At 49.0% G+C, this 26,905-nt stretch overlaps 1 protein-coding gene across 3 annotated transcripts in view; it reads left to right on the top strand.

The window, feature by feature from the left end:
• Window positions 1-26,905, top strand: part of cttnbp2 (cortactin binding protein 2) — a 205,089-nt gene that overhangs the window by 104,027 nt on the left and 74,157 nt on the right. For all 3 annotated transcript variants that reach the window (XM_041216328.1, XM_041216327.1, XM_041216329.1), the window contains 5 exons: window positions 93-347; window positions 4,389-4,506; window positions 7,138-7,404; window positions 11,568-11,663; window positions 13,056-13,135. In XM_041216328.1, coding sequence (XP_041072262.1) covers window positions 93-347; window positions 4,389-4,506; window positions 7,138-7,404; window positions 11,568-11,663; window positions 13,056-13,135 — 816 coding nt within the window. The remainder of the gene's footprint in view (window positions 1-92; window positions 348-4,388; window positions 4,507-7,137; window positions 7,405-11,567; window positions 11,664-13,055; window positions 13,136-26,905) is intronic.

Here is a 26,905-nt window from a genome sequence, read left to right as displayed (position 1 = left end):
AATTTGTGAGTATTGGCAGTTTCCTAGTTGACTAATTAGGATGACCTTCAGTTAACAGAAATTGATTAAGAGACTTTTTTCTTTCCTTTTAGAATGGCTGGGCACCCTTTCATGCAGCTGTGAGCTCTGGTCACGTAGATTGCCTAAAGCTTCTCATGTATCATCAAGTATCTGGGGACAGAAGGTTTGCTGATGATTCAGTGCACAAATCGGGCTCCATAGACCCTGAATGTGCAGAAGGGAGCGATAAATCCACAGTGGAGCACATGATTTCAGCTGACCTAATCAACCATGCTGACAAAGAAGGTTGGACGGCTGCCCATATTGCAGCATCTAAAGGTTTTAAGGTCTGTTTTGTAACATTCTATTGCAGTAGTGTGTCTGCCAAGTTCACACCCTAATTTAAATCAGCATTTCCCAATACATTAAGCTATTCCTATTCCACATATTGTAATTTTATAAGTGTAAAATCTTTAAGATGAACAGGAGCTGATCATGTTATGTTCAAGGTTAAATTCTCTGAGCCCTGTACTGCAAAATCATAAGCCCTCAACAGATTCCCGTAAACATCGGCAATGCTAGAAGGTAGTTTTACTCACTTGAATTGTGAATGTGAAGGATGAGTGTCATCTGGTGCTCCCAGTGCACTGGAACCATAAAATAGAAGTTTATGTTTCAAGGAAGTAATTAATGTTTGTCATCATGTGGCTGACCACACACTTGTTTCCAGCTAGAAGTTTGTTAATTAGTTTAGAAAAATATAGTTGCTGTTAAATCTCTGCCCTTAACTCCCATTTAGATTATATTTTAAACTATACTATCATAGAAACTTATAGCACATAAGGATGCCATTCAGCCCACTGTGCCTGTGTTGGCCCCTTGAGAGATTGGTTGTGCTTAGACCCACATCCTCACCCATAAGCCTCTAAATTTCTCATCCTCAAGTACCTATTTACTCTTTTAAAATTATTTATGGAATCAGCTTCCACCACCTTTTCAGGTGCAATGTTCCAGATCCTGACCAGTGGAAACGTTTCTCCTCATCTCCCTCTGGACTTTTTACTGGTTATTTTGAATCGAAGATTTCCTGTTATTGACCCATTTGCAAGAGGGAACAATTATTTTCTATCTGCTCTCTCAAAATGTCTCATCATTTTCATCATCTTGTAAGCCTCTGTTAGGCCATCTCTAACCTCCTTGGCTCCCAGGAGAATAGCCTTAGCTTTTCCAGCCTCTGCACACAACTGAAGTCCCTCTGCCCTACTAACAACCTGTTAAACATTACCTGTTCATTTTCTAAGGCCTTTATATCCTTCCTGAAGTGTGTGCCCAGAATTGCCAACCATACTCCAGCTGAGGACTAACCAGTGATTTATAAATTTCTGGCATGATCTCTTGGCTTCTATATTCCATTCCTCTATAAACCCAAGTAACCCAAATGTGTTTTTTAACCGCCTTATCAAGTTGCCCTTCCACCTTTTAAGGATTTTTGGCCACGGTCTCTCTCCCCATCTACACATTTCAGAATTGTTCCATTTATAGTACGTTGTCTTTCCATATTAGTGCTCTCAAAGTCCATCACCTCACGCTTCTCTATGTTGCCTTTGTCCATTTCAGCATCCTGTATGCCATCCTGAAAGCTATAACCTCATCACTGTCTACTGCTTTACTAAGTTTTGTGTCATCTTAAATCCCTTTAACAAAATGCATAGTTCACTATAAAAATACAGATACCTGTTCAAATATTTGCAATTTGTAATGATTAGTTTATCCAAATAACTGTTTACAGCATGGAGGTCCTGTTCCATTAAAACTTAACCAAAAGTTATAAATTCAGCCATTAGTCCCAAGTGAATTCAACTGTTCTGCTCTCCTGCAATAAGTTATTCCCTCCTTTCTCAAACAGTATGTGAGTGTTGTATTGTTAACATACTAACAATATCTTGTTAAAGAGGGAAAAATTATGAAGATTGTTCCATTTCTGTTTGACTATTGCATTCTTGGTGAATTTGGAACAGGTTTGAAGGATTTTACAAATTGCCCCATCCACAGTCAATCTTGTCTTTGTTAACAGGAAAGTGTAGATTGGATGACAAATCTTTACTCGTAGAAGAGGAGGCTAAATGTGACAGAATTCAATAAGGGAAATGTGAGACCATCCATTTTGGACTGAAGAAAGATCGATCAGAGTATCTTCTAAATAGCGAGATGCTGAGAACTGAGGATAACCAAATTTTAGTGCCCAAGTATAGAAATCACTATACATTAGTGAATAAGTACAAAAAATAACTTAAAAGGCTAATAGCATATTGACCCTTATCCTAAGAGGGCTGTAACACAAAGGAGTGGAAGGTATGTTACAGCTGTACAGAACTTTGCTTAGACCCTTAGACCTGAAATACTGAATTTAATTTTGGCGAGACTATCTGAGAAAGGATGTATTGTTCTTGGAGGGGTGCAGCCCAGATTCATGAGAATGGTACTGGGGCTAAAAGGGTTAAATTATGAGGACAGGATGCATAGACAATGTAGAAGATGAAGGATGATTTAAATGAAGTGCCTAAAATGAAAAGATCAATGGAGAGAACTTGGCCTGACTCTTCCACAGAGTTGCAATTATCGTTGGATTGCCACTCTGCTCAAACTTTCCATGCCTCGACGCAGCTCTGCATTTCTTGCTGAGTCTTCCAAGCCTGGCTTCTCTATAAATACGGAGTGCAGCATCCCATGGGCAAGATGCACCCCCTTTTTATGGCACTAGTTGCCATTTGGTAAGTCCACAGGACCAATGTGAACGTAAGTGAATGGATGAATGCGTGTATGAATGTTAGTGCATCGGCAAGTGAATGAATGAGTGAATGGGTAGGGTGGGGTAAGTGGCTAACATGGCAGGTGGGTAAAATCGCAGGTAGGTGAGGTGGCAAATATGTTATGGAGGATAGTCAGGTCAAGAGGGGTAGATGGGTGGTTGGGTTGAGGGACAGTTGGGGGTCACTGGGTATTCGGGGGTTGGGTTGACACGCCAGGTCAGGGATTCGGGCGTTAGTCAGGACGGGTCAGGAGGATGGTTGGGAGGGGTCTGGGAGCAGTAGTCAGGTCGGGTGTTGAGGCATCTGTGTTAGTGATTTGTGGGGGGGTGGGGGGGTGTGGTGAGGATCATTTCGGTAGTTGCCCAAGAGTTAGACTAGGATTTTCTGCCTAACATTTCTTGGGTAACTATCCAAGTAAACACATGGAATTACCCGAAACCTCTGACTCTAACTCAGAGTTAAAGACTTTTGTGGAGGGTCCTAGGAAACAGGGGAATTGCACATCGTAAGTTCAAATTTCCTGGGCAAATCCCATGAAGGGTCAGAACATCAGGACTTCTGCAGGGTCCCAATGCATATCTTGGGCCATAGGTCCGGCCTCTAACAATCCAGAAACCAGAATATCTGGGCCAATATTTCCTCTGGTTGCAAGTTGAGAACAAAGGGGTATAATCTTAAAATTAGATCTAGGCTGTTCAGGGGTGACACTTCATACAAAGAGTGTGGAAATCTGGAACTTTCACCTAAAAAATCTTTTGAAGCTGGGTCAATTGAAAATGTCAGAACTGAGATTGGTGGATTTTTGTTAGGCAAAAATATTAAGGGCTACGGAATGACGGTGGACATGTGGAATTGAGATGCAGATTTTCCAATTGATTGGCAGAACAGGCTTGAGGTGCTGAGTGGCCTAAACTGTTCTTATAAAAAAACGTGTCTGGTCAAAGTCGCAATCGTCCTGGTAGCGTGTTAAAATTATTGGTTAAAATCCTTGATGAAGTACCTGCAATGGGGAGGAACACAAACAAAAATTGAAGCAATAGAAGCTGAATTAGAAGGAGATATTCTGTTGTTAAGGTTCATCAATAATGAAGCTAGAAATGGTGCCTGTCAGGCTTTTATTGTATTAAGAGGTTAATTGGACATGTCATCTAGCTTGTATTGGAAGATCTTACAGGTTTGTTAATATTCTCCTGCTCAGGAGGTCATGCTCAATTGTGGCTGGGATATTAAGATGTAATTAGGAAAGGTTAATATAAAATTTTCTCATGAAAGGAACAATGTAGAAGGGATAGCTTGGAAAATACTTATGTAAGGTTTTCAAAATTCACCAATAGGGTATAGTCAAGTATAATTGAAATGGAAAAAAACTTGGTTTTTCCCACCATTGCAGATTTGCAGTGGAGATGATCACATAGAGTTTCAATGTAAGTGTTTAACGGTTGAAGTAAAAAGAGAAAAGAATCTCTCTCATTAGTCTTCTAACTTTTCCAGTCCTGAAATTGCTTGGAGAGAGGTTGTATGCCACCTCAAATGGAGCTCCTTTACTACAAATTGTTTGTCTCCCTTTTCCTGCTTCAGAATTGCCTAGAAGTGCTGTGCTGCCACAAAGGCTTAGACCCAGATAGAAAAGATAATTGTCAACGGACTGTGCACGATGTGGCCACAGATGACTGCAAACATCTGCTGGAAAATTGGAGTGAGTAAAATAAAATAGCTTTAGAGTATTAAATATGTATCAGAGTATAACTGTAGTAACTTGGCAAAGGAAATTCTCTTGGGATTCATTTTCCTTTCACTTTAATTCACAGTTTTCTTACGTAGGGATTGCTTTATATTGTTAGTGGCAGGAACTTATGACACATTCATATTCTGTTTTGTTGAGAAGGCATTTAAAATGAAGTGCACTCGTGAACATAATTTTTTTTTGTCTCTAGAGTCAGGCATTTATGCTATTGCATAAATCTATGTGGGGTTTGTTTAGCTCATTTGGCTAGATGGCTAGCTTGTGGTGCAGAATGATGCCAGTGGCACAGGTTCAATCCCAGTACCACCTGTGGTACTTCATGGAGGCTTGTCTCCTTGTCTTGCCCCATGCTTTATGCTGAGTGGTGCCCCTCAAGTGAGGTAACCAATTGTCTCTTCCTAACCGAGATGCCTCATAGACAAAGGCTAATTATCTAATTACCCCAATTACCTAGTTCTGTGTAAAATAGTATTTTTATATATTAAAAAAATGCAGGAAATGACAGAATTCAAACTGCAAGCAGTCCTGATCCACCCATTCAAAACCTTGTAATGTTTTAGAGCATTTTGCAGAATGCTACTGCAGCCCTCAAATCGTTGATTGTGGCATTGCCTCAAAGATGCACTTAGTTTTTCATCCATGCACTTATTTATTGCTGTTACGTTGTATCTAAATATATTGATGCAGTTTCTATTATTTTGAAAAGGATGATCCACGCAAACAAAATGATTTCAACATACTTTGGTAATTAAGCCTCCGTTGCATGCTGTTTAGAATTGTGGAATTTTCTTTGTCCTGTAGTGATTGTGAAGTGCCTTGTTTTGTTCAACATGTGGTGTGACACAGTGTTTCCTAGAGGTGGGCTTAAATACTTATGCAAATATAGGAAGTATGCATATTGTATCTGATTATGCTTTGAATCACCCTGAAATGATTTTAAAATCCAGTTGTTTGATTTATGTACCTGCAACAATCCAATGCAGAGAATGTTACACACTGCAAGTCCTTTTCTTTGGGAAACTCTGTTTTTTGGTCTGTGCTGAACTTTGCATGCTTTGTGGTAGATACAAGTCCTTTAGTTTAAAAAAAATAACATTGACTTGTCCAGTTCAGGACTTTCAGAATTTAACCTGTGTTAGTGATTTATGAGAATTCTTGATGATTATAATTGTGCACTCATTCTTTTCACATGAAGCGCAAAGATTTGTTGTAACATTACTTGAAGATAGGTTTTCACTTGGAATTGAATGGGAACAAGACTATGTTGTGCTTTGTTTAAATGTAACTGAAAAAAATGATGCATCTTTGTAAACCAAAAGGCAGTATTTCACGCCAGTTTTTTAGTCATTTTCAGCTATAGTGAGTAGCCATGGATCAGACACACTTATTCTCTATTAAATTATATCAGGATTTTATTCTGAATTCTTGCTGCTATGTTACGCCACTCAGCTGATCTGCCTCCGAGCACCCATAATGATCAGTCTGACAATGCAGCAACTCCATGCTACTGTCAAGTATAACAGCTGGGGATGTGCTGGCATTCCAGAAAGGAGTTCATGCAGGTCAATGTCTGAATTAATAACAGCTTTATCTACTTGCTAGTGCAGGGAGGAACCTTCCTCCCTTCCCCCTGCTTCTGTCTAATTTACTTACTGTATGCACACAAGATACTTGAATTTCTAAGTGAAATGAGATGCACATTCCCAGTACCACAGTCATGTTTTGAAGGTTAAGATAGTGGACTTGGTCAGGATTCTGAAGAAGGAACATGAATCTGTCTATTATTCTTGACCTTAGGAACGCTTGATGCTGGCACTAGTTGCCCATAAGAACATAGTTGAGGAGTAGGAGTAGGCCATTCACTCAAGCCTGCTCCGTCATTCAATAAGATCACGGCTGATCTGCTTGTGTTTCAAATTCCGCATTCCTATCTACCCCCAATAACTCTTGATTCCCATGCATAACAAGAATCTGTCTAACTCTGCCTTAAAAATTTTCAAACGCCCTGCCTCCACTACCTTCTGAGGCAGAGTGTTCCAAAGTCGCACAACCATCTTGAGAGAAAAAATATTCTCCTCATCTCTGTTCTAAAAGAGCAACCCCTGTTATTTTATTTTATTTTAAAACAGTGGCCCCTAGTTCTGGACTCACTCACAAGAGGAAACATCCTTTCCATGTCCACCTTGTCAAGACCATTCAGGATCTTATATACTTCAATAAAGTGACCCTCACTCTTCGAAATTCCAGTGGAAACAAGCTTTCACTGTCACTGGGTCAAAACCCTGGAACTCCCTCCCTAACAGCACTGTGGATGTACCTGCAGCACATGGACTGCAGCAGTTCAAGAAGGCAGCTCATTTATGACCTTCTCAAGGGCAATTAGGGCTGGACAATAAATGTTGGCCTAGCAACATATTTCTGAGGCTTTTCAGTTTCTTAGCAGAAGAATTTTGCTTTTAATTCAAGAATTCAGCTTTGTAGTGATTGTAGCAATTGTATGACGTCTCCTCTTATATGTGGTCTAATATAAGTGCATAAACGCAGTTTGATTACCTTCCCTTACTTGTGCATTTTGTCCCACAGATGCTCACAAGGTACTGCTGCAGATTTCCATGAAACATAGTGAAAAGGTTTGTAGCAGTACAGAACATATTGAAAATAATATTACAGTTGGCAGCCTGATCATCCGCAAACTGACTACCTGGGATGACTTATCTAAAGCTGTGACAGTGACACTTAAGAACCACTTCAAAACTGTCATGAATGGATGGGAATCATCAGAGGCTTCAACATTTCTGAATAATACTGAATACAGCTTTATTTCAAGTGGCATATCTGCTGTTGAGATAGGTATATATTCAATTATAGCAGCTGAAAAATGATTGATGTTTAAATAACCTTGTTTTACAAAAGGATTAAAAGGAACAGATACTTGTATAAAGTTGCTGTCTGATTTTGGGCTAAACGGCTCTACGCTCTTCCAATTCTGGCCTTTTGCACATTCTGAATTTTCATTACTCCAGCAGTAGCCTTCAATTGTCTCAACATTAAGTTCTTTAATTGACTCCTTAAACCTTTCCACCTCTCTGCCTCTCTTTCCTCCTCTAAATTGCTTCTTAAAACTTTGATTTTTTGACCAAACTTCTGATTGCTTGTCCTGATATCATGGGTGACTTTAATCTGCACGTAGATCGGGCAAATCAAATTGGCAAAGGTAGCCTGGAATATGAGTTCATAGATTGTATTCTGGACAACTCCTTAGAGCAGCACATTCCAGAGCCAACCAGGAGCAGGCTATTTTGGACCTGGAGACAGGATTAATTAATTAATAACCTCATAGCGAAGGAGCCTCTTGGTGACAGCAGTCATGATAGAATTTCATGTTCTGTTTGAAAGAGAGAGGTGTGAGTCTAAGACTAGTGTTTAAAACCTGAATAGAGGTAATTTATAAGGGTATGAAAGAGATCTAGCTAACGTGAATTGGGAAGCTAGGTTAAAAGATAGGACAGTAGAGATCCAGTAGGAGACTTTTAAGGAGATACCTAATAACTCTCAGGAAACATTTATTCTTGTGAGAAAGAAAGACTCTTTGAGAAGGATGCATCATCCAAGGCTAAATGAGGAAGTTACGGATAGTACAAATTGAAAGAAGCACTGTACAAATCTGCAAAGATTAGTGGTAGATCAGAGGATTGGTCAAATTTTAAGAACCAGCAACAAATGTCTTAAAAAACCATAATAGCATGGAAGAAAGAAGAGTGAGGGAAAGCTAGCTAGTAATATAAAAACAGATAGTCAGAGTTTCTCCAAGTATTTAAATAGGAAATGAGTAACTAAAGCTAGTGTTGCTTCTCTAGAGCGAATGTCTGGGGAATTGGTAGTGGAAAACAAGAAAATGGCGGAGTCATCAAACAGGTATTTTGTGACTGTCTTCACTGCAGAAGACTTAGAAAACTTCCCAAAGATACTTGAAATCCAAGAGGTGAATGGGAGGGAGGGACTTAAAACAATCAAGGCTGAAAAGTCCCCAGGACAAGGTGGCCTGCATTCTAGAGTTTTAAAGTAAGTGGCTGCAGTGATAGTAGGTTATAATCTTCCAAAGTTCCTTAGATTTTGGAAGGGCCTCATTGGATTGGAAAATAGTTAATGTCACACATTTATTTGAGAAAGGAGGGAGACAGAAAGCATGAAACTACAGGGCAGTTAGCCTAACGTCTGTCATAGGGAAATTGCTGGAATCCATTATTAAGGAGATTATAGCGGGATACTTAGAAAATCATAACGGGATCAGGCAGGGTCAGCATTGGCTTGTGAAAGGGAAAAATTTATTAGAGTTTTTGAGGAAATAACAAGCAGGGTGGACGAAGAGGAACCTGTAGCTGAGGTGTACTTGGATTCCCAGAAGGCATTTGATAAGGTGCCACATCAGAGGTTACTGCACAAGATAAGAGCACATGATGTAGGGGGTAGCATATTATCATAGATAAAGGGTTGGTTAGCTAACATGAAGCAGAGAATAGGGATAAATGGGTCTTTTTCAGGTTGGCAAGCTGTAACTAATAGAGTGCCTCAGGGGTCAGTTCTGGGGCCTCAACTATTTACAATATACATAAATTATTTGGATGAAGGGACTGAATGTGCGGTAGCTAAATTTACTGAAGACAGCAACATAGGTAGGAAAATAACTAGTCAAAAGGAGGTACAGTGTCTGCAAAGGGATATAGACAGGCTAAGTGAGTGGGCAAAAATTTGGCAGATGGAGTTTGGTGTAGAAAAATGTGAACTTGCCCACTTTAGCAGGAAGAATAGAAAAACAATATACGATTTAAATGGAGAGAGATTATAGAACTCTGTGGTACTAAGGGACCTGGGTTTCCTGGCTCACGAATCACAAAAAGTTAGTATGCAGGTACTGCAAGTGATTAGGAAGGCAAATGGAAAGTTGACATTTATAGCAAGAGGAGTGGAATATAAAAGATAAGTTTTACTGCAACTGTACAAGGCCTTGGTGAGACCGCATCTAGAATATTGTGCACAGCTCTGGTATCCTTATTTGAAAAAAAATGTAATTGCATTTGAAGCAGTTCAGAGAAGGTTCACTCAACTCATTTGTGGGATGAGGGGTTTATCTTATGGAAAAAAAAGTTGGACAGGTTGGGCCTACACCTGTTGTGTTATCGTCTTTACGTTATCTGAAATAACATAGAAGAGAGGATGGGTTCGAAGTAGCATAAATCGCAGACGGTTTATTAAACAAATTAAACATGTACAGCAATGTGTATCTTACATGTAGTGTCTGAGCTACTATCACGTGTCCTATGTACATACCAACTGGTTGCACATGTTAATCGGTTGGACTGTGCTCGACTGGAGTGACTGCTACATCAGACCATGCTGTACTAACTAATTGACAAAAGGGCTTTGAGGTTTTATACTGTTGCATCACATGCTCCAATGTCATGGCGATGTAACCACTGTGTATCTTAAAGACACAGCACCTCTATGTGGCACACATAGCATTAATACAGTACCCATTGGAGTTTAGAAGAATGAGAGATGACCTTGTTGAAACATGTAAGACCCTGAGGGATTTGATAGGGTAGATACCTGGAGGATGTTTCCACTTATAGGAGAGACTAGAACCGGGGCACACAGTTCAAGAATAAGAGGTCTACTGTTTAGGGCGAAGATGAGAATTTTTTTCTCTCAAAGGGCCGTTAGTATGTGGAATTCTCTTCCCCAGAAAGCAATGGAGCCTGGATCATTGAGTTTATTCAAGGCAGAGTTAGACAAATTTTTGATAAGACAAGGGAGTCGAAGGTTATGGTGGTCAGACAAGAATGTGGTGTTGAGAGCTCAACCAGATCAGCCATGATCTTATTGAATGGTGGAGATGACTCAAAGGGCTGAATGGTCTACTCCTGTTCCCAAGCCCTTTATTCTTAATATACCTCCTTATATGTCTGTGTCAAATTTTGTTTGCTGACACTCTTGTAAAGCATCCTGTGACTTTTTACTATGTTAAGATGCTATATAACTGTAAGTTGTTCTTGCTTATTTAATAATACTCAGTTCCAAAATTTGAGTAGTAAAATGAGATAAAGAGAAATGAAACTTTTAATGTTTTGCCTTGTGGTATTTAGTCATTGACACAAGAACTGCTATGCTGCAACCTGTGCTTGAAACCTGATGCTCATTGTGCAGAATGTATACTAGAAGATGTATATATTGGTATTGTTTACACCATCCCTCACTTTTCCATGCTTTCATGACCTTAATGCATGACTGCAATTTTCTACTCTTTCTAGATGTAGTTACAATTGTGACTCTTTGTGATCTAGTTTTAAACAGATACATTTCCTCTTTAAGTATTTTATGATCTCGCCTATAACTTGTATAGTGTGGGTTCCACTCGCTGAATCAATAGCCCTTCTACCATAAAAATTGAACTTTAGGAGATCAATGCCAAATAACCTCCCTGCAAAGTGCTCCCTACATTATATCATCATTTGCCTCTGCTCTATGTATCTACAGCAACCAGGTCCAGTGGGCCTACAGGAGAATGAAGATACGAGACAACATAAAGGACTGTTCTTTCAGTTGCCCTTTGAATAATAAAAAAGGGATTTGGTGGGTTTGAGTATATAGCAGCTGGTCTGAAATTGGCATGTTTGTGCCATTGCACTATTTTACAACACTGTATAAACAAGCTGACTGCCTCAAATAAAAACAGAAAATGCTGGAAAAATTCAGCAGGCCTGACAGCATGGAGAGAGAAACAGATTTAACGTTTCAAGTCTGTATGACCCTTCTTCAGAGCTCTGTGCGCAGAATAGATGAATCTCTGGCAATATGGTAGGATGTATCTGGCTGTCACTTATCCAAGTGTGATGCATCATTTGTTTCTTAATGCTTTAGGGTCATTGCAGATGAGTAACATATAGGTAATGAGGAGGTTTGTTACTGAATTGTGACAATGTGACCCAAATCTATCTTTCTTTCTTGCCCCCCAGGTGATGAAATTTGGAAACCTGGACAATTTTTGATGTCCTCTCCTTGGTCACTGGTAAATTGGAGCCAAAATAACTTTGTTACAGTATTCTTGAATGGTTAGACTAATTCTGTTGCTATTACATTATGTAGAACAATTATTGCTATCCAAGCTGTTTACTGTTTTACTGATAAAAATCATAAGATTGCATCAGGGAAGTTATCGCACAGAACCGTTATTCAGCCAACCATGCCTTCAATGTGAGCAAGCTACTCTAATTTCACATTCAGCAATAAGCACAAACCTTGTGCTTAAAATGATTAAATATTTAATTTTGGTTATTCCTTCTGTCTGTTTTAGAAAAAATGTTTTTATACTTAGAATATGTAACTCTTCTATATATTCACTGTACTTCCCAATTAGTTAAATGTATGCATCTTTGTGTTTATATATGCTTGAATTTAAGTGAATTATATGCATGTCAGGATGAGGGATGTAATTGTCAGGTATGGTAAGAATTAGATCTAGGATCAAACTCCTACTCTGGGCAACAGATGCTTTGAACAATGGTTTAGAAGACTTTTGTGCTCATGTGGCAGTTTGAGACTTTTTTTAAAGCACATTCGAGACTTTGAAAAGAGTATAAAGATTTTCGTTTTATTACGTTAGCAGGTCCCAAAGATGGATGAATCCATAAAACATGTGATGCATCTGTGTTTAGTTTAACAATTACAGAACATTTTCGGTGCAGTACAAACAAATATAATTTTTGACACTTTCCCTAATATTGGGGATTTCCTAAAGCCAAGCATTGGTTAATCTTTTGTTCTTCGTTAGCCATTCCATACAGTTTAGTTATAGCAATGGCAGGGTTCCGAAACACTTTTTCAACAGGGCAGGTCTTTTGAGGTGAAGATCTATTTGGTGGTCTGTAAAATATTTACAAATGTACTATTTTCAATTAGCACAATTTACTTGTGCATGAGTTATATTAGGATGATGCATAGCATTTATATCCCATCCAAAGATTTTATGAAGGTGAATTTGCAGTGGTGGTGTATGAATTTATCAGATCCAATGACATTTGCAAAATCCCTATTAGGATCACTAATAGCCACTTGAGTTTCATCAAGATGGGGATCATCAGTGCCAATTTTACAAATGTTGGCAAACAATGGGAAACCTAACCTATCAGCCACACAAGTCATGAAACCTTGTGCACACTGAAGTAATTTTCTGTCCATTTAAGCAAATAGAGAGAAAATCTTGCATGGGGCACCCTTAATTTATGCTGTGTGACCAGTAGATGAAACTTCGCACAAATAGTGAGCATTGATAAAATCTTTCCTATTTTTGACCTGATATCAATGTTGTCATTTCTATTAACTTCTATAATTTTGTTCTCTTGAACATTTTGTTAATTTTTCATAGTCTAGAACTGGTTAATTTGCGAATGTATATGTATCTTTGAGGATATATTTTCATTGTATTAACATTTCATTTTTAACAGGTCTGCAGGAAGGCTGTCTTGACAGCATGGCTTATGCCTCTCTTATCCCTGTCTGTATACTTCAGAACTACCTCAGGCTGGTATGTTGGAATTATTTTTTAGTCTGCAGAATGATGTTATAGTGCTTTTCTTGAATTTGAAATATGCTAAATTTCAACAGTTTTAATTTGAAAACATATATTTTGTTTGCAAAGCTTTGGTAAAAGCAATTAGTCAAACAAATACTCAAATGATAATGTTGAAGGTCTGTGTAAAAAATTGAAGTATCAAGTACTGACCCCTGGAGCTGTTCCAAGGGTTAGTTTGTGATTTTCTAATGTATTTCCTTACAAACTGGCATTTAAAAGATCAACTGGAGAAAAATTTTATTCGCAAAGATGCCCTAAGTCATGCTGCAATTGTTGAGAGAAGTGTATAATATATCAAGCAAATTCAGTCCCCTGTAGTCTCTCTTGTAGAAAGATTCCAATAATCTGCATGTGAGCTAACTTTCCACATCAATGTTAGGTAGTGGACATCTGCTGCTGTGAATCCTTGCAAGTGAGCATGCCACTTGACTTCACAAATATCAGAGAGCAAGTAAATCCTGAGAGTATGATGATAGGCATTACGATGGATAAAAGGCAAGTTGGTTAGGCTAAAGGAAGGCAATGTGGTGCGATGTATTCTCGAATATTGAGAGATGAAGGAAGAAATTGCTTAGGCTCTAACAATTGTAATTCAGGGCTCTACTGAGTGTGAATGCCTGCAGGAGGACTGAAGGCAACCAATACATTACCTGTTTTAAGAAAGGGAAACTACAGGCTGGTTAGGTTAACTGCTGGCATAGGGAAATTTTCATTAAGGATGAGATTACTACATATCAGTTTTTTTAAAATTTAAAGGTTTTTTTTTATTCATTCACGGGATGTGGGCATCACTGACTAGACAAGCATTTATAATGCATCCCAAATTGCCCTCATTCATTTAAGAGTCATCCACATTGTGGCCAGACCCACGTAAGGACAGCAGATTTCCTTCCCTAAATGACATTAGTGAACCAGATGGGTCTTTACAATAATTGACAATGGTTGTTTTAAGTCCAGATTTTTATTTAACTCAAATTCCACCTTCTGCTGTGGCTGGATTCAAACTTGGGTCCCCATAGCATTACCCTGAGCCTCTGGATTACTAGTCCAGCGACAATGCCACTTTGCCATTGCTTCCCCCTTGTTGCAAATTAGCAGGTGTAGTTAAACCCAAAGACTAAAGAAGTTGCAAAGGGATATTGAACAAAATAGGGAATGAGCTACAAAGTGACAGATGGCATTTAATGTCAGTTAACAAAAGATTGTTTTGATTAAACAAAACCAGAAGTAATTATATTTTGAACTGAAGCAGGCTGGTACTATGGACGTAATGAGGCATTTGGGTGATCAGGTTCACAAGACATATAAAAGCTAAAAAATAATCATTTGTCCGTAATACAAAAGAAATTGATTGGCTGCAAGGCACTGCAATCATGGAAATCGCTAGATGGATGCAAGCGGTTCCTTATTTTTTAATACAAAATTTTAAGCCCTCAGAACTGAACTGGGCCCCACATTCTAGGAAGAATATAAAAGTTTTAGAGAGGGGATATGGTGCGGATTCACCAAGATGCTGCCTAGTATGAATAAGTGAAAACTTGAAGAAACTTGAAAAATTGAGGCATTTTTCCCTTCAAAGAAATTTTGGGAAAATATGATGACTATGTTTAAAATTATGAAATGATGAAATCCATAGACAGAATCAAACAATTTCCAGTCCATGAGAAGTTAAATGAGAGGCTATAGACACAAGATTGGATATGAGAAGTTTATAACAGCAGGCAGGAGAAGCTTCTTTAGTGTTATGAGGCTGTAGAAGTCGCTTCCAGAGATAGAAACTACATCAACATTCAAGATTGGATTGAATAGGCAGATCAAAAAAAGTAAATGAAGAGATTTCATCTCACTAAACTAAATGGGATTCAACTGAGATCTAAGAAACCAGAAAATGTGATCATTACTTAGTCACTCTGCCCCAAAAATATTGAATTTAAAAGACCAAACTTCCAGTTTTTGGAAATAATGAGTAGAACTAGTGGTGTTGCATGAAATCTCATGTCAAGCCTTCCCACTCGCCTAGTGTTACAGAGGTAGGACAGCATAGGAGGCCATTCAACCCAATGAGCCCATGCCAGCTCTCTGTAGAGAAATCCAGTCAGTCCCATTCCCCTGATCCAATCTTGCTATCTAGTATGAAGAAATAAAAATATGAAGAAACTTGAACAATTGAGACAATTTTCCTTCAAAGAATGCAAACTATGGGAAAATATGATGGAAATGTTTAAAATTATGAAAGTTTGAGACCATATTACCAGGTAATATGATTGCTTTTATAGTTCTTCTCTCCCTCAATCCCTCTGCCTCTCCACATCCTTTTCTTTTATAAGATACTCTCTAAAACTTTCCTTCTAGACCAAGCTTTTGGTCACTATTCTTAATATTTCCTCCTTTATGTCAGCATCCATTTTTTTGATTGTGCCTCTGCAGCAACTTAGTGTTTTCCATGTTAAATATGTTGTATAGATTCAAATTTTAGTGAAAATTTTCAAAGATTTGTTACTGACAAATTGTGGTTTTAAGCTAGCAGAAAGTGCAATTTGATCTTGAGGATTACATAGAATGTTTTACTGTACCAGCTGTAGTATTGTGGCCATATATCAAGCTACAGAAACTGATATAGTTACTACTGAAAGTTGGCTGATCTTGACACTGAGGTTTATGTTTCAATTCTTTTAATAGATAAGTTTAACCAGCAGATTTATTGATAGTAGATTTAAAGAAAGATCCATTTTGATGTAGCTATGCTGTTTCCTCTTGTGCAGGATCCCCCTTCTTACATAAATACATGGCATGATTTTACTTGATTGCATGTATGATTTTTGGGTGAATTTCCTTAAATAATCATAATTAGATCGCTTACTAAGTAACTGATATATCTATCAGATGTTAAAAAGCTGCTTTGAAATTCCTGAGTTGCTTCTGACACCTAACGGTCTCTTAATCCCCTGTAATTTTGGCCACGCGGATGGTTCCTTTGATGCAATTATTCTGTAGTAAAAGCATTACTTGTAAAATAATGACTCTCCATAGCTCAGATATTGTAATTTGTTCATTTTGTGAAGAAGTCCAACCGATATATATTGTAATGATTGGTCAGAAGGCACGTTTAATCTTTGGTTTATATATGTAATTTGCACTCATCAAGTTGTACTCTCAGTTTGAATCCTCCTGAACCCATCTGTTAAAATACAGCCTTTTCTACTCAAGCATCTTTTGTTCCCTGTCCCTGAAGCTTTCTGGAGATTGTAAACAAATTGTATTACGTATCATTATCTTCTGATCTGACAAGTACAAACGAAGATTATAGTGAAGAGGACATAATATTTTGGGAAGAAAGCCTGCACTGAAATTCATTTCCCCTTCAATAATTATCCCAGGTTCTCAATAATTAAAGAGCCTTACCAAAAACTTGGGAAAAGATTATGGAAGTGTTGTATTTTGGAAGCATGGTAACATGGATATAAAGTTGGCTGAGGGACAGACAGCAGAGTATTGATCAACATTTTTTTTGGACTGGAGGAAGCAATACTGTGGATTGGAGTAGTATCATTGCTTTTCTTGATATATGTTAACAACCTAGACTTGAGTGCACAGGGCACAATTTCAGAATTTTCAGATGGCACAAGGCTTGGAAGCATTGTGAACTGTGAGGAAGATAGTGATAGACTTCAAGTAGGTGTAGACAGGTTGATGGAATGAGCAGACACATGTGGATGAAATTTATTGCAGAGAAGTGTGAAGTGATACATTTTGGTTGGAAGAACAAGGTTAGGCAATATGAAGTAAAGGATACAATTCTAAAGGGGGTGTAAGAGCAGAAAGACTTGGAAGTATATGTGCATAAATCATTGAAGGTGGCAGGGCAGGTTGAGGAAGTGGTTAATAAAGCATACAAAATACTGGGTGTTATAAATAGAGGCATAGAGTACAAAAGCCAGGAAATAATGATGAACCTTTGCAAAACATTGGTTCCACCTCAACTGGAGTTATGGACATTCCTTTAGGAAGAATGCGAAAACCTTAGAGAGGGTGCAGACAAGATTTACAAGAATGGTCCCATGGAGTTCAGATAGATTGGAGAAGTTGGGGTTGTTTTCCTTGTAGAAAAGAAGGTTGAGGGGAAATTTGATAGAGATGTTCAGAATCATGAGGGATTTGTAACAATTTGTAAAACAATGAAGTTAGAGAAATTGCTTTTCGACACTTTTGCCAATGGGAAGAAACAGGCACTGATTTTAGGTGATTGACTAAAGAGCCAATGACAGGATGAGGAAAAACGCTTTTAGCAGTGACTGCTAGAGAGTGCAATGGATAAATATTCAATCATGGCTTTCAAAAGGGAATTGGAAGAAAGAAATGTTCCTGAAGAGAGAAAATTTGCAGGGCTACAGGGAGAGTGCTGGAGAGTGGAACTAGTTGAGTAGTTTTTGCAGAGTGCCAGTATAGACACAATGGGCTGAATGGCCAGTGCCTCTGCTATAACCTTTCTGCAATTCTATAACTCTGGTCGAACATATTCCTGGTTGTTTTATCATAAGCTTGTCCATCCAGGGCCCGTGGGTTGGACTTGGCCCCCAAAGTCCCGCTGTGCGGCTCCCGGAGCCAGTTATCAAAATGCCAGATTTTGCAAGCAGCTGCTCCTCCAAACACAGGCTAGTCCACTCCTGCCTTTGATGCTGATAGGCTAGTGAGCCTATCAGCTGCAAATGTGGAATATAAACAGCCTGTGATTGGAGGCGCAGCGAAAACCAGCGGAAAAGGTTTCATTTCAGATGTCGGGGTCCATCAGAGATGAGGCTGCCTCTGAAATCCAGGAGTGAGATGCTGCAGAGTCACAGGTTGGAAGAGGGATGAGATGCGGTGGGGAAGAGGCTGAATGGTGTGTGTGGGTGTTTGTGTGTGTGTGTGTGTTGGGTGGTGGGGAGTGAGCGTGTGTGAGGGGTCGGAGAGTGGGCGAGTGTGAGTGCAGGGGGGAGCGGGTGAGCGTGAGTGCAGGGGGGAGCGGGTGAGCGTGGGTGCAGGGGGGAACGGGTGAGCGTGGGTGCAGGGGGGAGCAGGTGAGCGTGAGTGCGGGCAGAGCAGGTGAGCATGAGTTGGGGGGGGAAGCGGGTGAGTGCTGGGGGGAGCGGGTGAGTGTGAGTGTTGGTGTGAGCTTGAGTGCGGGTGCGAGCGGGTGAGCGTGAGTGCTGGGGGGAGAGGGTGAGCGTGAGTGCTGGTGGGAGCGGGTGAGCATGAGTGCAGGGGGGAGCGGGTGGGAGCAGGTGAGCGTGAGTGCGGGTGGGAGCGGGTGAGCGTGAGTGCGGGTGGGAGCGGGTGAGCGTGAGTGCAGGGGGGAGCGGGTGAGCGTGAGTGCAGGGGGGAGCGGGTGAGCGTGAGTGCGGGTGGGAGCGGGTGAGCGTGAGTGCAGGGGGGAGCGGGTGAGCGTGAGTGCAGGGGGGAGCGGGTGAGCGTGAGTGCGGGTGGGAGCGGGTGAGCGTGAGTGCGGGTGGGAGCGGGTGAGCGTGAGTGCAGGGGGGAGCGGGTGAGCGTGAGTGCGGGTGGGAGCGGGTGAGCGTGAGTGCGGGTGGGAGCGGGTGAACGTGAGTGCGGGTGGGAGCGGGTGAGCATGAGTGCTGGTAGGAGCGGGTGAGCGTGAGTGCAGGGGGGTGCGGGTGAGTGCGAGTGGGAGCGGGTGAGCGTGAGTGCAGGGGGGTGCGGGTGAGTGCGAGTGGGAGCGGGTGAGCGTGAGTGCAGGGGGGAGCGGGTGAGCGTGAGTGCAGGGGGGAGCGGGTGAGTGTGGGCGTGGGTCGGAGCGTGTGAACGTGAGTGCAGGGGGGAGCGGGTGAGCGTGACTGCGGGTGGGAACAGGTGAGCGTAAGTGCGGGTGGGAGCCGGTGAGCGTGAGTGCGGGTGGGAGCGGCTGAGCGTGAGTGCGGGTGGGAGCGGCTGAGCGTGAGAGCGGGTGAGCGTGAGAACGGGTGAGCGTGAGTGCGGGTGCGAGCAGGTGAGCGTGAGTGCTGGTGGGAGCGGGCGAGCGTGAGTGCTGGTGGGAGCGGGTGAGCGTGAGTGCAGGGGGCGCGGGTGAGCGTGAGTGCTGGTGGGAGCGGGTGGGAGCAGGTGAGCGTGAGCGCTGGGGGGAGCGGGTGAGCGTGAGTGCAGGGGGGAGCGGGTGAGCGTGAGTGCTGGTGGGAGCGGGTGAGCGTGAGTGCAGGGGGGAGCGGGTGAGCGTGAGTGCAGGGGGGAGCGGGTGAGCGTGAGTGCTGGTGGGAGCGGGTGAGCGTGAGTGCAGGGGGGAGCGGGTGAGCGTGAGTGCAGGGGGGAGCGGGTGAGCGTGAGTGCAGGGGGGAGCGGGTGAGCGTGAGTGCGGGTGGGAGCGGGTGAGCGTGAATGCTGGTGGGAGCGGGTGAGCGTGAGTGCAGGGGGAGCGGGTGAGCGTGAGTGCGAGTAGGAGCCGGTGAGCGTGAGTGCGGGTAGGAGCGGGTGGGAGCGGGTGAGCGTGAGTGCGGGTGGGAGTGGGTGAGCGTGAGTGCTGGTGGGAGCGGGTGAGCGTGAGTGCTGGTGGGAGCAGGTGAGCGTGAGTGCTGGTGGGAGCGGGTGAGCGTGAGTGCTGGTGGGAGCAGGTGAGCGTGAGTGCGGGTGGGAGCGGGTGAGCGTGAGTGCGGGTGGGAGCGGGTGAGCGTGAGTGCTGGTGGGAGCGGGTGAGCGTGAGTGCAGGGGTGAGCGGGTGAGTGTGAGTGCAGGGGGGAGCGGGTAAGCGTGAGTGCCGGGGGGAGCGGGTGAGCGTGAGTGCGAGTGGGAGTGGGTGAGCGTGAGTGCTGGGGGGAGAGCGTGAACGTGAGTGCTGGTGGGAGCGGGTGATCGTGAGTGCAGGGGGGAGCGGGTGCGCGTGAGTGCAGGGGGGAGCGGGTGAGCGTGAGTGCAGGGGGGAGCGGGTGAGCGTGAGTGCAGGGGGGAGCGGGTGAGCGTGAGTGCAGGGGGGAGCGGGTGAGCGTGAGTGCAGGGGGGAGCGGGTGAGCGTGAGTGCAGGGGGGAGCGGGTGAGCGTGAGTGCAGGGGGGGAGCGGGTGAGCGTGAGTGCAGGGGGGGAGCGGGTGAGCGTGAGTGCAGGGGGGAGCGGGTGAGCGTGAGTGCAGGGGGGAGCGTGTGAGTGCAGAGGGGAGCGGGTGAGCGTGAGTGCTGGGGGGAGCGGGTGAGCGTGAGTGCAGGGGGGAGCGGGTGAGCGTGAGTGCAGGGGGGAGCGGGTGAGCGTGAGTGCAGGGGGGAGCGGGTGAGCGTGAGTGCAGGGGGGAGCGGGTGAGCGTGAGTGCAGGGGGGAGCGGGTGAGCGTGAGTGCAGGGGGGAGCGGTTGATCGTGAGTGTAGTGGGGAGCAGGTAAGCGTGAGTGCTGGGGGGAGCGGGTGAGTGCGGGTTGGAGTGGGTGAGCGTGAGTACAGGGGGGAGCGGGTGAGCGTGAGTGCAGGGGGGAGCGAGCGAGTGCAGGGAGGAGCGGGTGAGTGCGGGTGGGAGCGAGTGAGCGTGAGTGCGGGTGGGAGCGGGTGAGCGTGAGTGCGGGTGGGAGCGGGTGAGCGTGAGTGCGAGTGGGAGCGGGTGAGCGTGAGTGCGAGTGGGAGCGGGTGAGCGTGCGTGCGGGTGGGAGCGGGTGAGCGTCAGTGCAGGGGGGAGCGGGTGAGCGTGAGTGCAGGGGGGGAGCGGGTGAGCGTGAGTGCAGGTGGGAGCGGGTGAGCGTCAGTGCAGGGGGGAGCGGGTGAGCGTGAGTGCAGGGGGGGAGCGGGTGAGCATGAGTGATGGTGGGAGTGGGTGAGTGTGAGTGCGGGTGAGAGTGGGTGAGCGTGAGTGCAGAGGGGAGCGGGTAAGCGTGAGTGGGAGAGGGTGAGAGTGAGTGCAGGGGGTAGCGGGTGAGCGTGAGTGCAGGGGGGAGCGGGTAAGCGTGAATGCGGGAGGAGCAGTTGAGCGTGAGTGCAGGGGGTAAACGGGTCAGCGTGAGTGCAGGGGGATCGGGTGAGCGTGAGTGCAGGGGGGAGCGGGTGAGCGTGAGTGCTGGTGGGGGCGGGTGAGCGTGAGTGCAGGGGGGAGCGGGTGAGCGTGAGTGCAGGGGGGAGCGGGTGAGCGTGAGTGCAGGGGGGAGCGGGTGAGCGTGAGTGCAGGGAGGAGCGGGTGAGCGTGAGTGCAGGGGGGAGCGGGTGAGCGTGAGTGCAGGGAGGAGCGGGTGAGCGTGAGTGCAGGGGGGAGCGGGTGAGCGTGAGTGCTGGTGGGAGCGGGTGAGCATGAGTGCTGGTGGGAGCGGGTGCGGGTGGGAGCGGCTGAGCATGTGTGCAGGGGGGTGCGGGTGAGTGCGAGTGGGAGCGGGTGTGCCTGAGTGCTGGGGGGAGCGAGTGAGCGTGAGTTCAAAGGGGAGCGAGTGAGCGTGAGTGCAGGGGGGAGCAGGTGAGCGTGAGTGCGGGTGGGAGCAGGTGAGTGTGTGTGTGGGTTGGAGCGGGTGAGCGTGAGAGCGGGTGAGCGTGACTGCGGGTGCGAGCGGGTGAGCGTGAGTGCAGGGGGCGCGGGTGAGCGTGAGTGCTGGTGGGAGGGGGTGAGCGTGAGTGCTGGTGGGAGGGGGTGAGCGTGAGTGCGGGTGGGAGCAGGTGAGCGTGAGTGCTGGTGGGAGCAGGTGAGCGTGAGTGCTGGTGGGAGCAGGTGAGCGTGAGTGCTGGTGGGAGGGGGTGAGCGTGAGTGCGGGTGGGAGCAGGTGAGCGTGAGTGCTGGTGGGAGGGGGTGAGCGTGAGTGCGGGTGGGAGCGGGTGAGCGTGAGTGCTGGTGGGAGCGGGTGAGCGTGAGTGCGGGTGGGAGGGGGTGAGCGTGAGTGCTGGTTGGGAGCCGGTGAGCGTGAGTGCTGGGGGGAGCGGGTGAGCGTGAGTGCTGGTGGGAGCGGGTGAGCGTGAGTGCGGGTGGGAGGGGGTGAGCGTGAGTGCGGGTGGGAGCGGGTGAGCGTGAGTGCGGGTTGGGAGCCGGTGAGCGTGAGTGCAGGGGTGAGCGTGTGAGCGTGAGTGCAGGGGGACTCGGGTGCGCGTGAGTGCTGGTGGGACTGGGTGAGCGTGAGTGCAGTGGGGAGCGGGTGAGCGTGAGTGCGGGTGGGAGCGGGTGAGCGTGAGTGCAGGGGGGAGCGGGTGAGTGTTGGTTGCAGCGGGTGAGCGTGAGTGCAGGGGGAGCGGGTGGGAGCGGGTGAGCGTGAGTGCAGGGGGGAGCGGGTTAGCGTGAATGCAGGGGGAAGCGGGTGAGCGAGAGTGCTGGGGGGATCGGGTGAGCGTGAGTGCCGGGGGGAGCGGGTGAGCGTGAGTGCGAGTGGGAGTGGGTGAGCGTAAGTGCAGGGGGGAGCAGGTGAGCGTAAGTGCAGGGGGGAGCAGGTGAGCGTAAGTGCAGGGGGGAGCAGGTGAGCGTGAGTGCGAGTAGGAGCGGGTGAGCGTGAGTGCAGGGGGGAGCGGGTGAGCGTGAGTGCAGGGGGGAGCGGGTGAGCCTGAGTGCAGGGGGGAGCGGGTGATCGTGAGTGCGGGTGGGAGCGGGTGAGTGCGGGTTGGAGGGGGTGAGCGTGAGTGCAGGGGGGTGCGGGTGAGCGTGAGTGCAGGGGGGAGCGGGTGAGCGTGAGTGCAGTGGGGAGCGGGTGAGCGTGAGTGCTGGTGGGAGCGGGTGAGCGTGAGTGCAGGGGGGAGCAGGTGAGCATGAGTTCAGTGGGGAGCGTGTGAGTGCAGGGGGGAGCAGGTGAGCGTGAGTTCAGTGGGGAGCGTGTGAGTGCAGAGGGGAGCGGGTGAGCGTGAGTGCATGGGGGAGCGGGTGAGCGTGAGTGCATGGGGGAGCGGGTGAGCGTGAGTGCAGGGGGGAGCGGGTGAGCGTGAGTGCAGGGGGGAGCGGGTGAGCGTGAGTGCAGGGGGGAGCGGGTGAGCGTGAGTGCAGGGGGGAGCGGGTGAGCGTGAGTGCAGGGGGGAGCGGGTGAGCGTGAGTGCAGGGGGGAGCGGGTGAGCGTGAGTGCAGGGGGGAGCGGGTGAGCGTGAGTGCAGGGGGGAGCGGGTGAGCGTGAGTGCAGGGGGGAGCGGGTGAGCGTGAGTGCAGGGGGGAACGGGTGAGCGTGAGTGCAGGGGGGATCGGGTGAGCGTGAGTGCAGGGGGGATCGGGTGAGCGTGAGTGCTGGGGGGAGCGGGTGCGTGCGGGTGGGAGCGGGTGAGCATGAGTGCAGGGGGGAGCGGGTGAGCGTGAGTGCAGGGGGAAGCGGGTGCGTGCGGATGGGAGCGGGTGAGCGTGAGAGCGGGTGGGAGCGGGTGAGCGTGAGTGCAGGGGGTAGCGGGTGAGTGCAGGGAGGAGTGGGTGAGTGCGGGTGGGAGCGAGTGAGCGTGAGTGCGGGTGGTAGCGGGTGAGCGTGAGTGCGGGTGGTAGCGGGTGAGCGTGAGTGCGGGTGGTTGCGGGTGAGCGTGAGTGCGGGTGGTTGCGGGTGAGCGTGAGTGCGGGTGGTAGCGGGTGAGCGTGAGTGCTGGTGGGAGCGGGTGAGCGTGAGTGCTGGGGGGAGCGGGTGAGCGTGAGTGCTGGTGGGAGCGGGTGAGCGTGAGTGCTGGTGGGAGCGGGTGAGCGTGAGTGCTGGTGGGAGCGGGTGAGCGTGAGTTCAGTGGGGAGCGTGTGAGTGCAGGGGGGAGCAGGTGAGCGTGAGTTCAGTGGGGAGCGTGTGAGTGCAGAGGGGAGCGGGTGAGCGTGAGTGCATGGGGGAGCGGGTGAGCGTGAGTGCATGGGGGAGCGGGTGAGCGTGAGTGCAGGGGGGAGCGGGTGAGCGTGAGTGCAGGGGGGAGCGGATGAGCGTGAGTGCAGGGGGGAGCGGGTGAGCGTGAGTGCAGGGGGGAGCGGGTGAGCGTGAGTGCAGGGGGGGAGCGGGTGAGCGTGAGTGCAGGGGGGAGCGGGTGAGCGTGAGTGCAGGGGGGAGCGGGTGAGCGTGAGTGCAGGGGGGAGCGGGTGAGCGTGAGTGCAGGGGGGAGCGGGTGAGCGTGAGTGCAGGGGGGGAACGGGTGAGCGTGAGTGCAGGGGGGATCGGGTGAGCGTGAGTGCAGGGGGGGATCGGGTGAGCGTGAGTGCTGGGGGGAGGCGGGTGCGTGCGGGTGGGAGCGGGTGAGCATGAGTGCAGGGGGGAGCGGGTGAGCGTGAGTGCAGGGGGAAGCGGGTGCGTGCGGATGGGAGCGGGTGAGCGTGAGAGCGGGTGGGAGCGGGTGAGCGTGAGTGCAGGGGGTAGCGGGTGAGTGCAGGGAGGAGTGGGTGAGTGCGGGTGGGAGCGAGTGAGCGTGAGTGCGGGTGGTAGCGGGTGAGCGTGAGTGCGGGTGGTAGCGGGTGAGCGTGAGTGCGGGTGGTTGCGGGTGAGCGTGAGTGCGGGTGGTTGCGGGTGAGCGTGAGTGCGGGTGGTAGCGGGTGAGCGTGAGTGCTGGTGGGAGCGGGTGAGCGTGAGTGCTGGGGGGAGCGGGTGAGCGTGAGTGCTGGTGGGAGCGGGTGAGCGTGAGTGCTGGTGGGAGCGGGTGAGCGTGAGTGCAGTGGGGAGCGGGTGAGCGCGAGTGGGAGCGGGTGAGCGTGAGTGCAGGGGGGAGCGGGTGAGCGTGAGTGCAGGGGGGAGCGGGTGAGCGTGAGTGCTGGGGGGAGCGGGTGAGCGTGAGTGCAGGTGGGAGCGGGTGAGCGTGAGTGCAGTGGGGAGCGGGTGAGCGCGAGTGGGAGCGGGTGAGCGTGAGTGCGGGTGGGAGCGGGTGAGCGTGAATGCAGTGCGGAGCGTGTGAGCGTGAGTGCTGGTGGGAGCGGGTGAGTGCTGGTGGGAGCGGGTGAGTGCGGGTGGGAGCGGGTGAGCGTGAGTGCAGGGGGGAGCAGGTGAGCCTGAGTGCAGATGGGAGTGGGTGCGCGTGAGTGCCGGGGGGATCGGGTGCGCGTGAGTGCGGGGGGGAAAAGGCTCAGCGTGAGTGCGGTGGGGAGCGGGTGGGCGTGAGTGCAGAGGGGAATGGGTGAGCGTGAGTGCGGGGGGGAAAAGGCTCAGCGTGAGTGCAGGGGGGAGCGGGTGAGCCTGCGTGCGGGTGGGTGTGAGTGCAGGTGGCAACGGTTGGGTGTGATTGCAGGGGCGATCGGGTGCGCTTGAGTGCGGGGGGGAGCGGGTGAGCGTGAGTGCAGGGGGGATCGGGTGGGATCGGGTGAGCGTGAGTGCAGGGGGGAGCGGGTGGGATCGGGTGAGCGTGAGTGCGGGTTGGAGCGGGTGAGCCTGAGTGCAGTGGGGAGCGGGTGAGCGTGAGTGCGGGGGGGAGCGGGTGAGCGTGAGTGCAGGGGGGAGCGGGTGGGATCGGGTGAGCGTGAGTGCAGCGGGGAGCGGGTGACGGTGAGTGCAAGGGGGAGCGGGTGACCGTGACTGCAGGGGGGAGCGGGTGAGCGTGAGTGCAGCGGGGAGCGGGTGAGCGTGAGTACGGTGGTGAACGGGTGAGTGCAGGGGGGAGACGGTGAGCGTTACTGTGGGTGGGAGCGGGTGAGCGTGAGTGCCGGGGGGAGCGGGTGGGAGCGGTTGAGCGTGAGTGCCGGGGGGAGCGGGTGAGCATGAGTGCAGGGGGGGAGCGGGTGGGAGCGGTTGAGCGTGAGTGCCGGGGGGAGCGGGTGAGCATGAGTGCAGGGGGGAGCGGGTGGGAGCGGTTGAGCGTGAGTGCGGGTGGGAGCGGGTTAGCGTGAGTGCATTGGGGAGCGGGTGGGAGTGGGTGAGCGTGAGTGCAGGGGGGAGCGGGTGAGCGTGAGCGCATGGGGGAGCGGGTGGGAGCGGGTGAGCGTTAGTGCTGGTGGGAGCGGGTGAGCGTGAGTGCAGGGGGGAGCGGGTGAGCGTGAGTGCAGGGGGGAGCGGGTGACCGTGAGTGCAGGGGGGAGCGGGTGACCGTGACTGCAGGGGGGAGCGGGTGACCGTGAGTGCAGGGGGAAGCGGGTGACCGTGACTGCAGGGGGGAGCGGGTGACCGTGAGTGCAAGGGGGAGCGGGTGACCGTGACTGCAGGGGGGAGCGGGTGAGCGTGAGTGCAGGGGGGAGCGGGTGAGCGTGAGTGCAGGGGGGAGCGGGTGAGCGTGAGCGCATGGGGGAGCGGGTGGTAGTGGGTGAGCGTGAGTGCAGGGGGGAGCGGGTGGTGGTGGGTGAGCGTGACTGCAGGGGGGAGCGGGTGAGCGTGAGTGCAGCGGGGAGCGGGTGAGCGTGAGTACGGTGGTGAACGGGTGAGTGCAGGGGGGAGACGGTGAGCGTTACTGTGGGTGGGAGCGGGTGAGCGTGAGTGCCGGGGGGAGCGGGTGGGAGCGGTTGAGCGTGAGTGCCGGGGGGAGCGGGTGGGAGCGGTTGAGCGTGAGTGCCGGGGGGAGCGGGTGAGCATGAGTGCAGGGGGGAGCGGGTGGGAGCGGTTGAGCGTGAGTGCGGGTGGGAGCGGGTTAGCGTGAGTGCATTGGGGAGCGGGTGGGAGTGGGTGAGCGTGAGTGCATTGGGGAGCGGGTGGGAGCGGGTGAGCGTTAGTGCTGGTGGGAGCGGGTGAGCGTGAGTGCAGGGGGGAGCGGGTGACCGTGAGTGCAGGGGGGAGCGGGTGACCGTGAGTGCAGGGGGAAGCGGGTGACCGTGACTGCAGGGGGGAGCGGGTGACAGTGAGTGCAAGGGGGAGCGGGTGACCGTGACTGCAGGGGGGAGCGGGTGAGCGTGAGTGCAGGGGGGAGCGGGTGAGCGTGAGTGCAGGGGGGAGCGGGTGAGCGTGAGCGCA

Source organism: Carcharodon carcharias, chromosome 21, assembly GCF_017639515.1.
Source record: "Carcharodon carcharias isolate sCarCar2 chromosome 21, sCarCar2.pri, whole genome shotgun sequence".
NCBI classification, from domain to species: domain Eukaryota; kingdom Metazoa; phylum Chordata; class Chondrichthyes; order Lamniformes; family Lamnidae; genus Carcharodon; species Carcharodon carcharias.
Note: the sequence above shows the minus strand (reverse complement) of the source record. Positions and strands in the feature narration are given on the sequence as shown.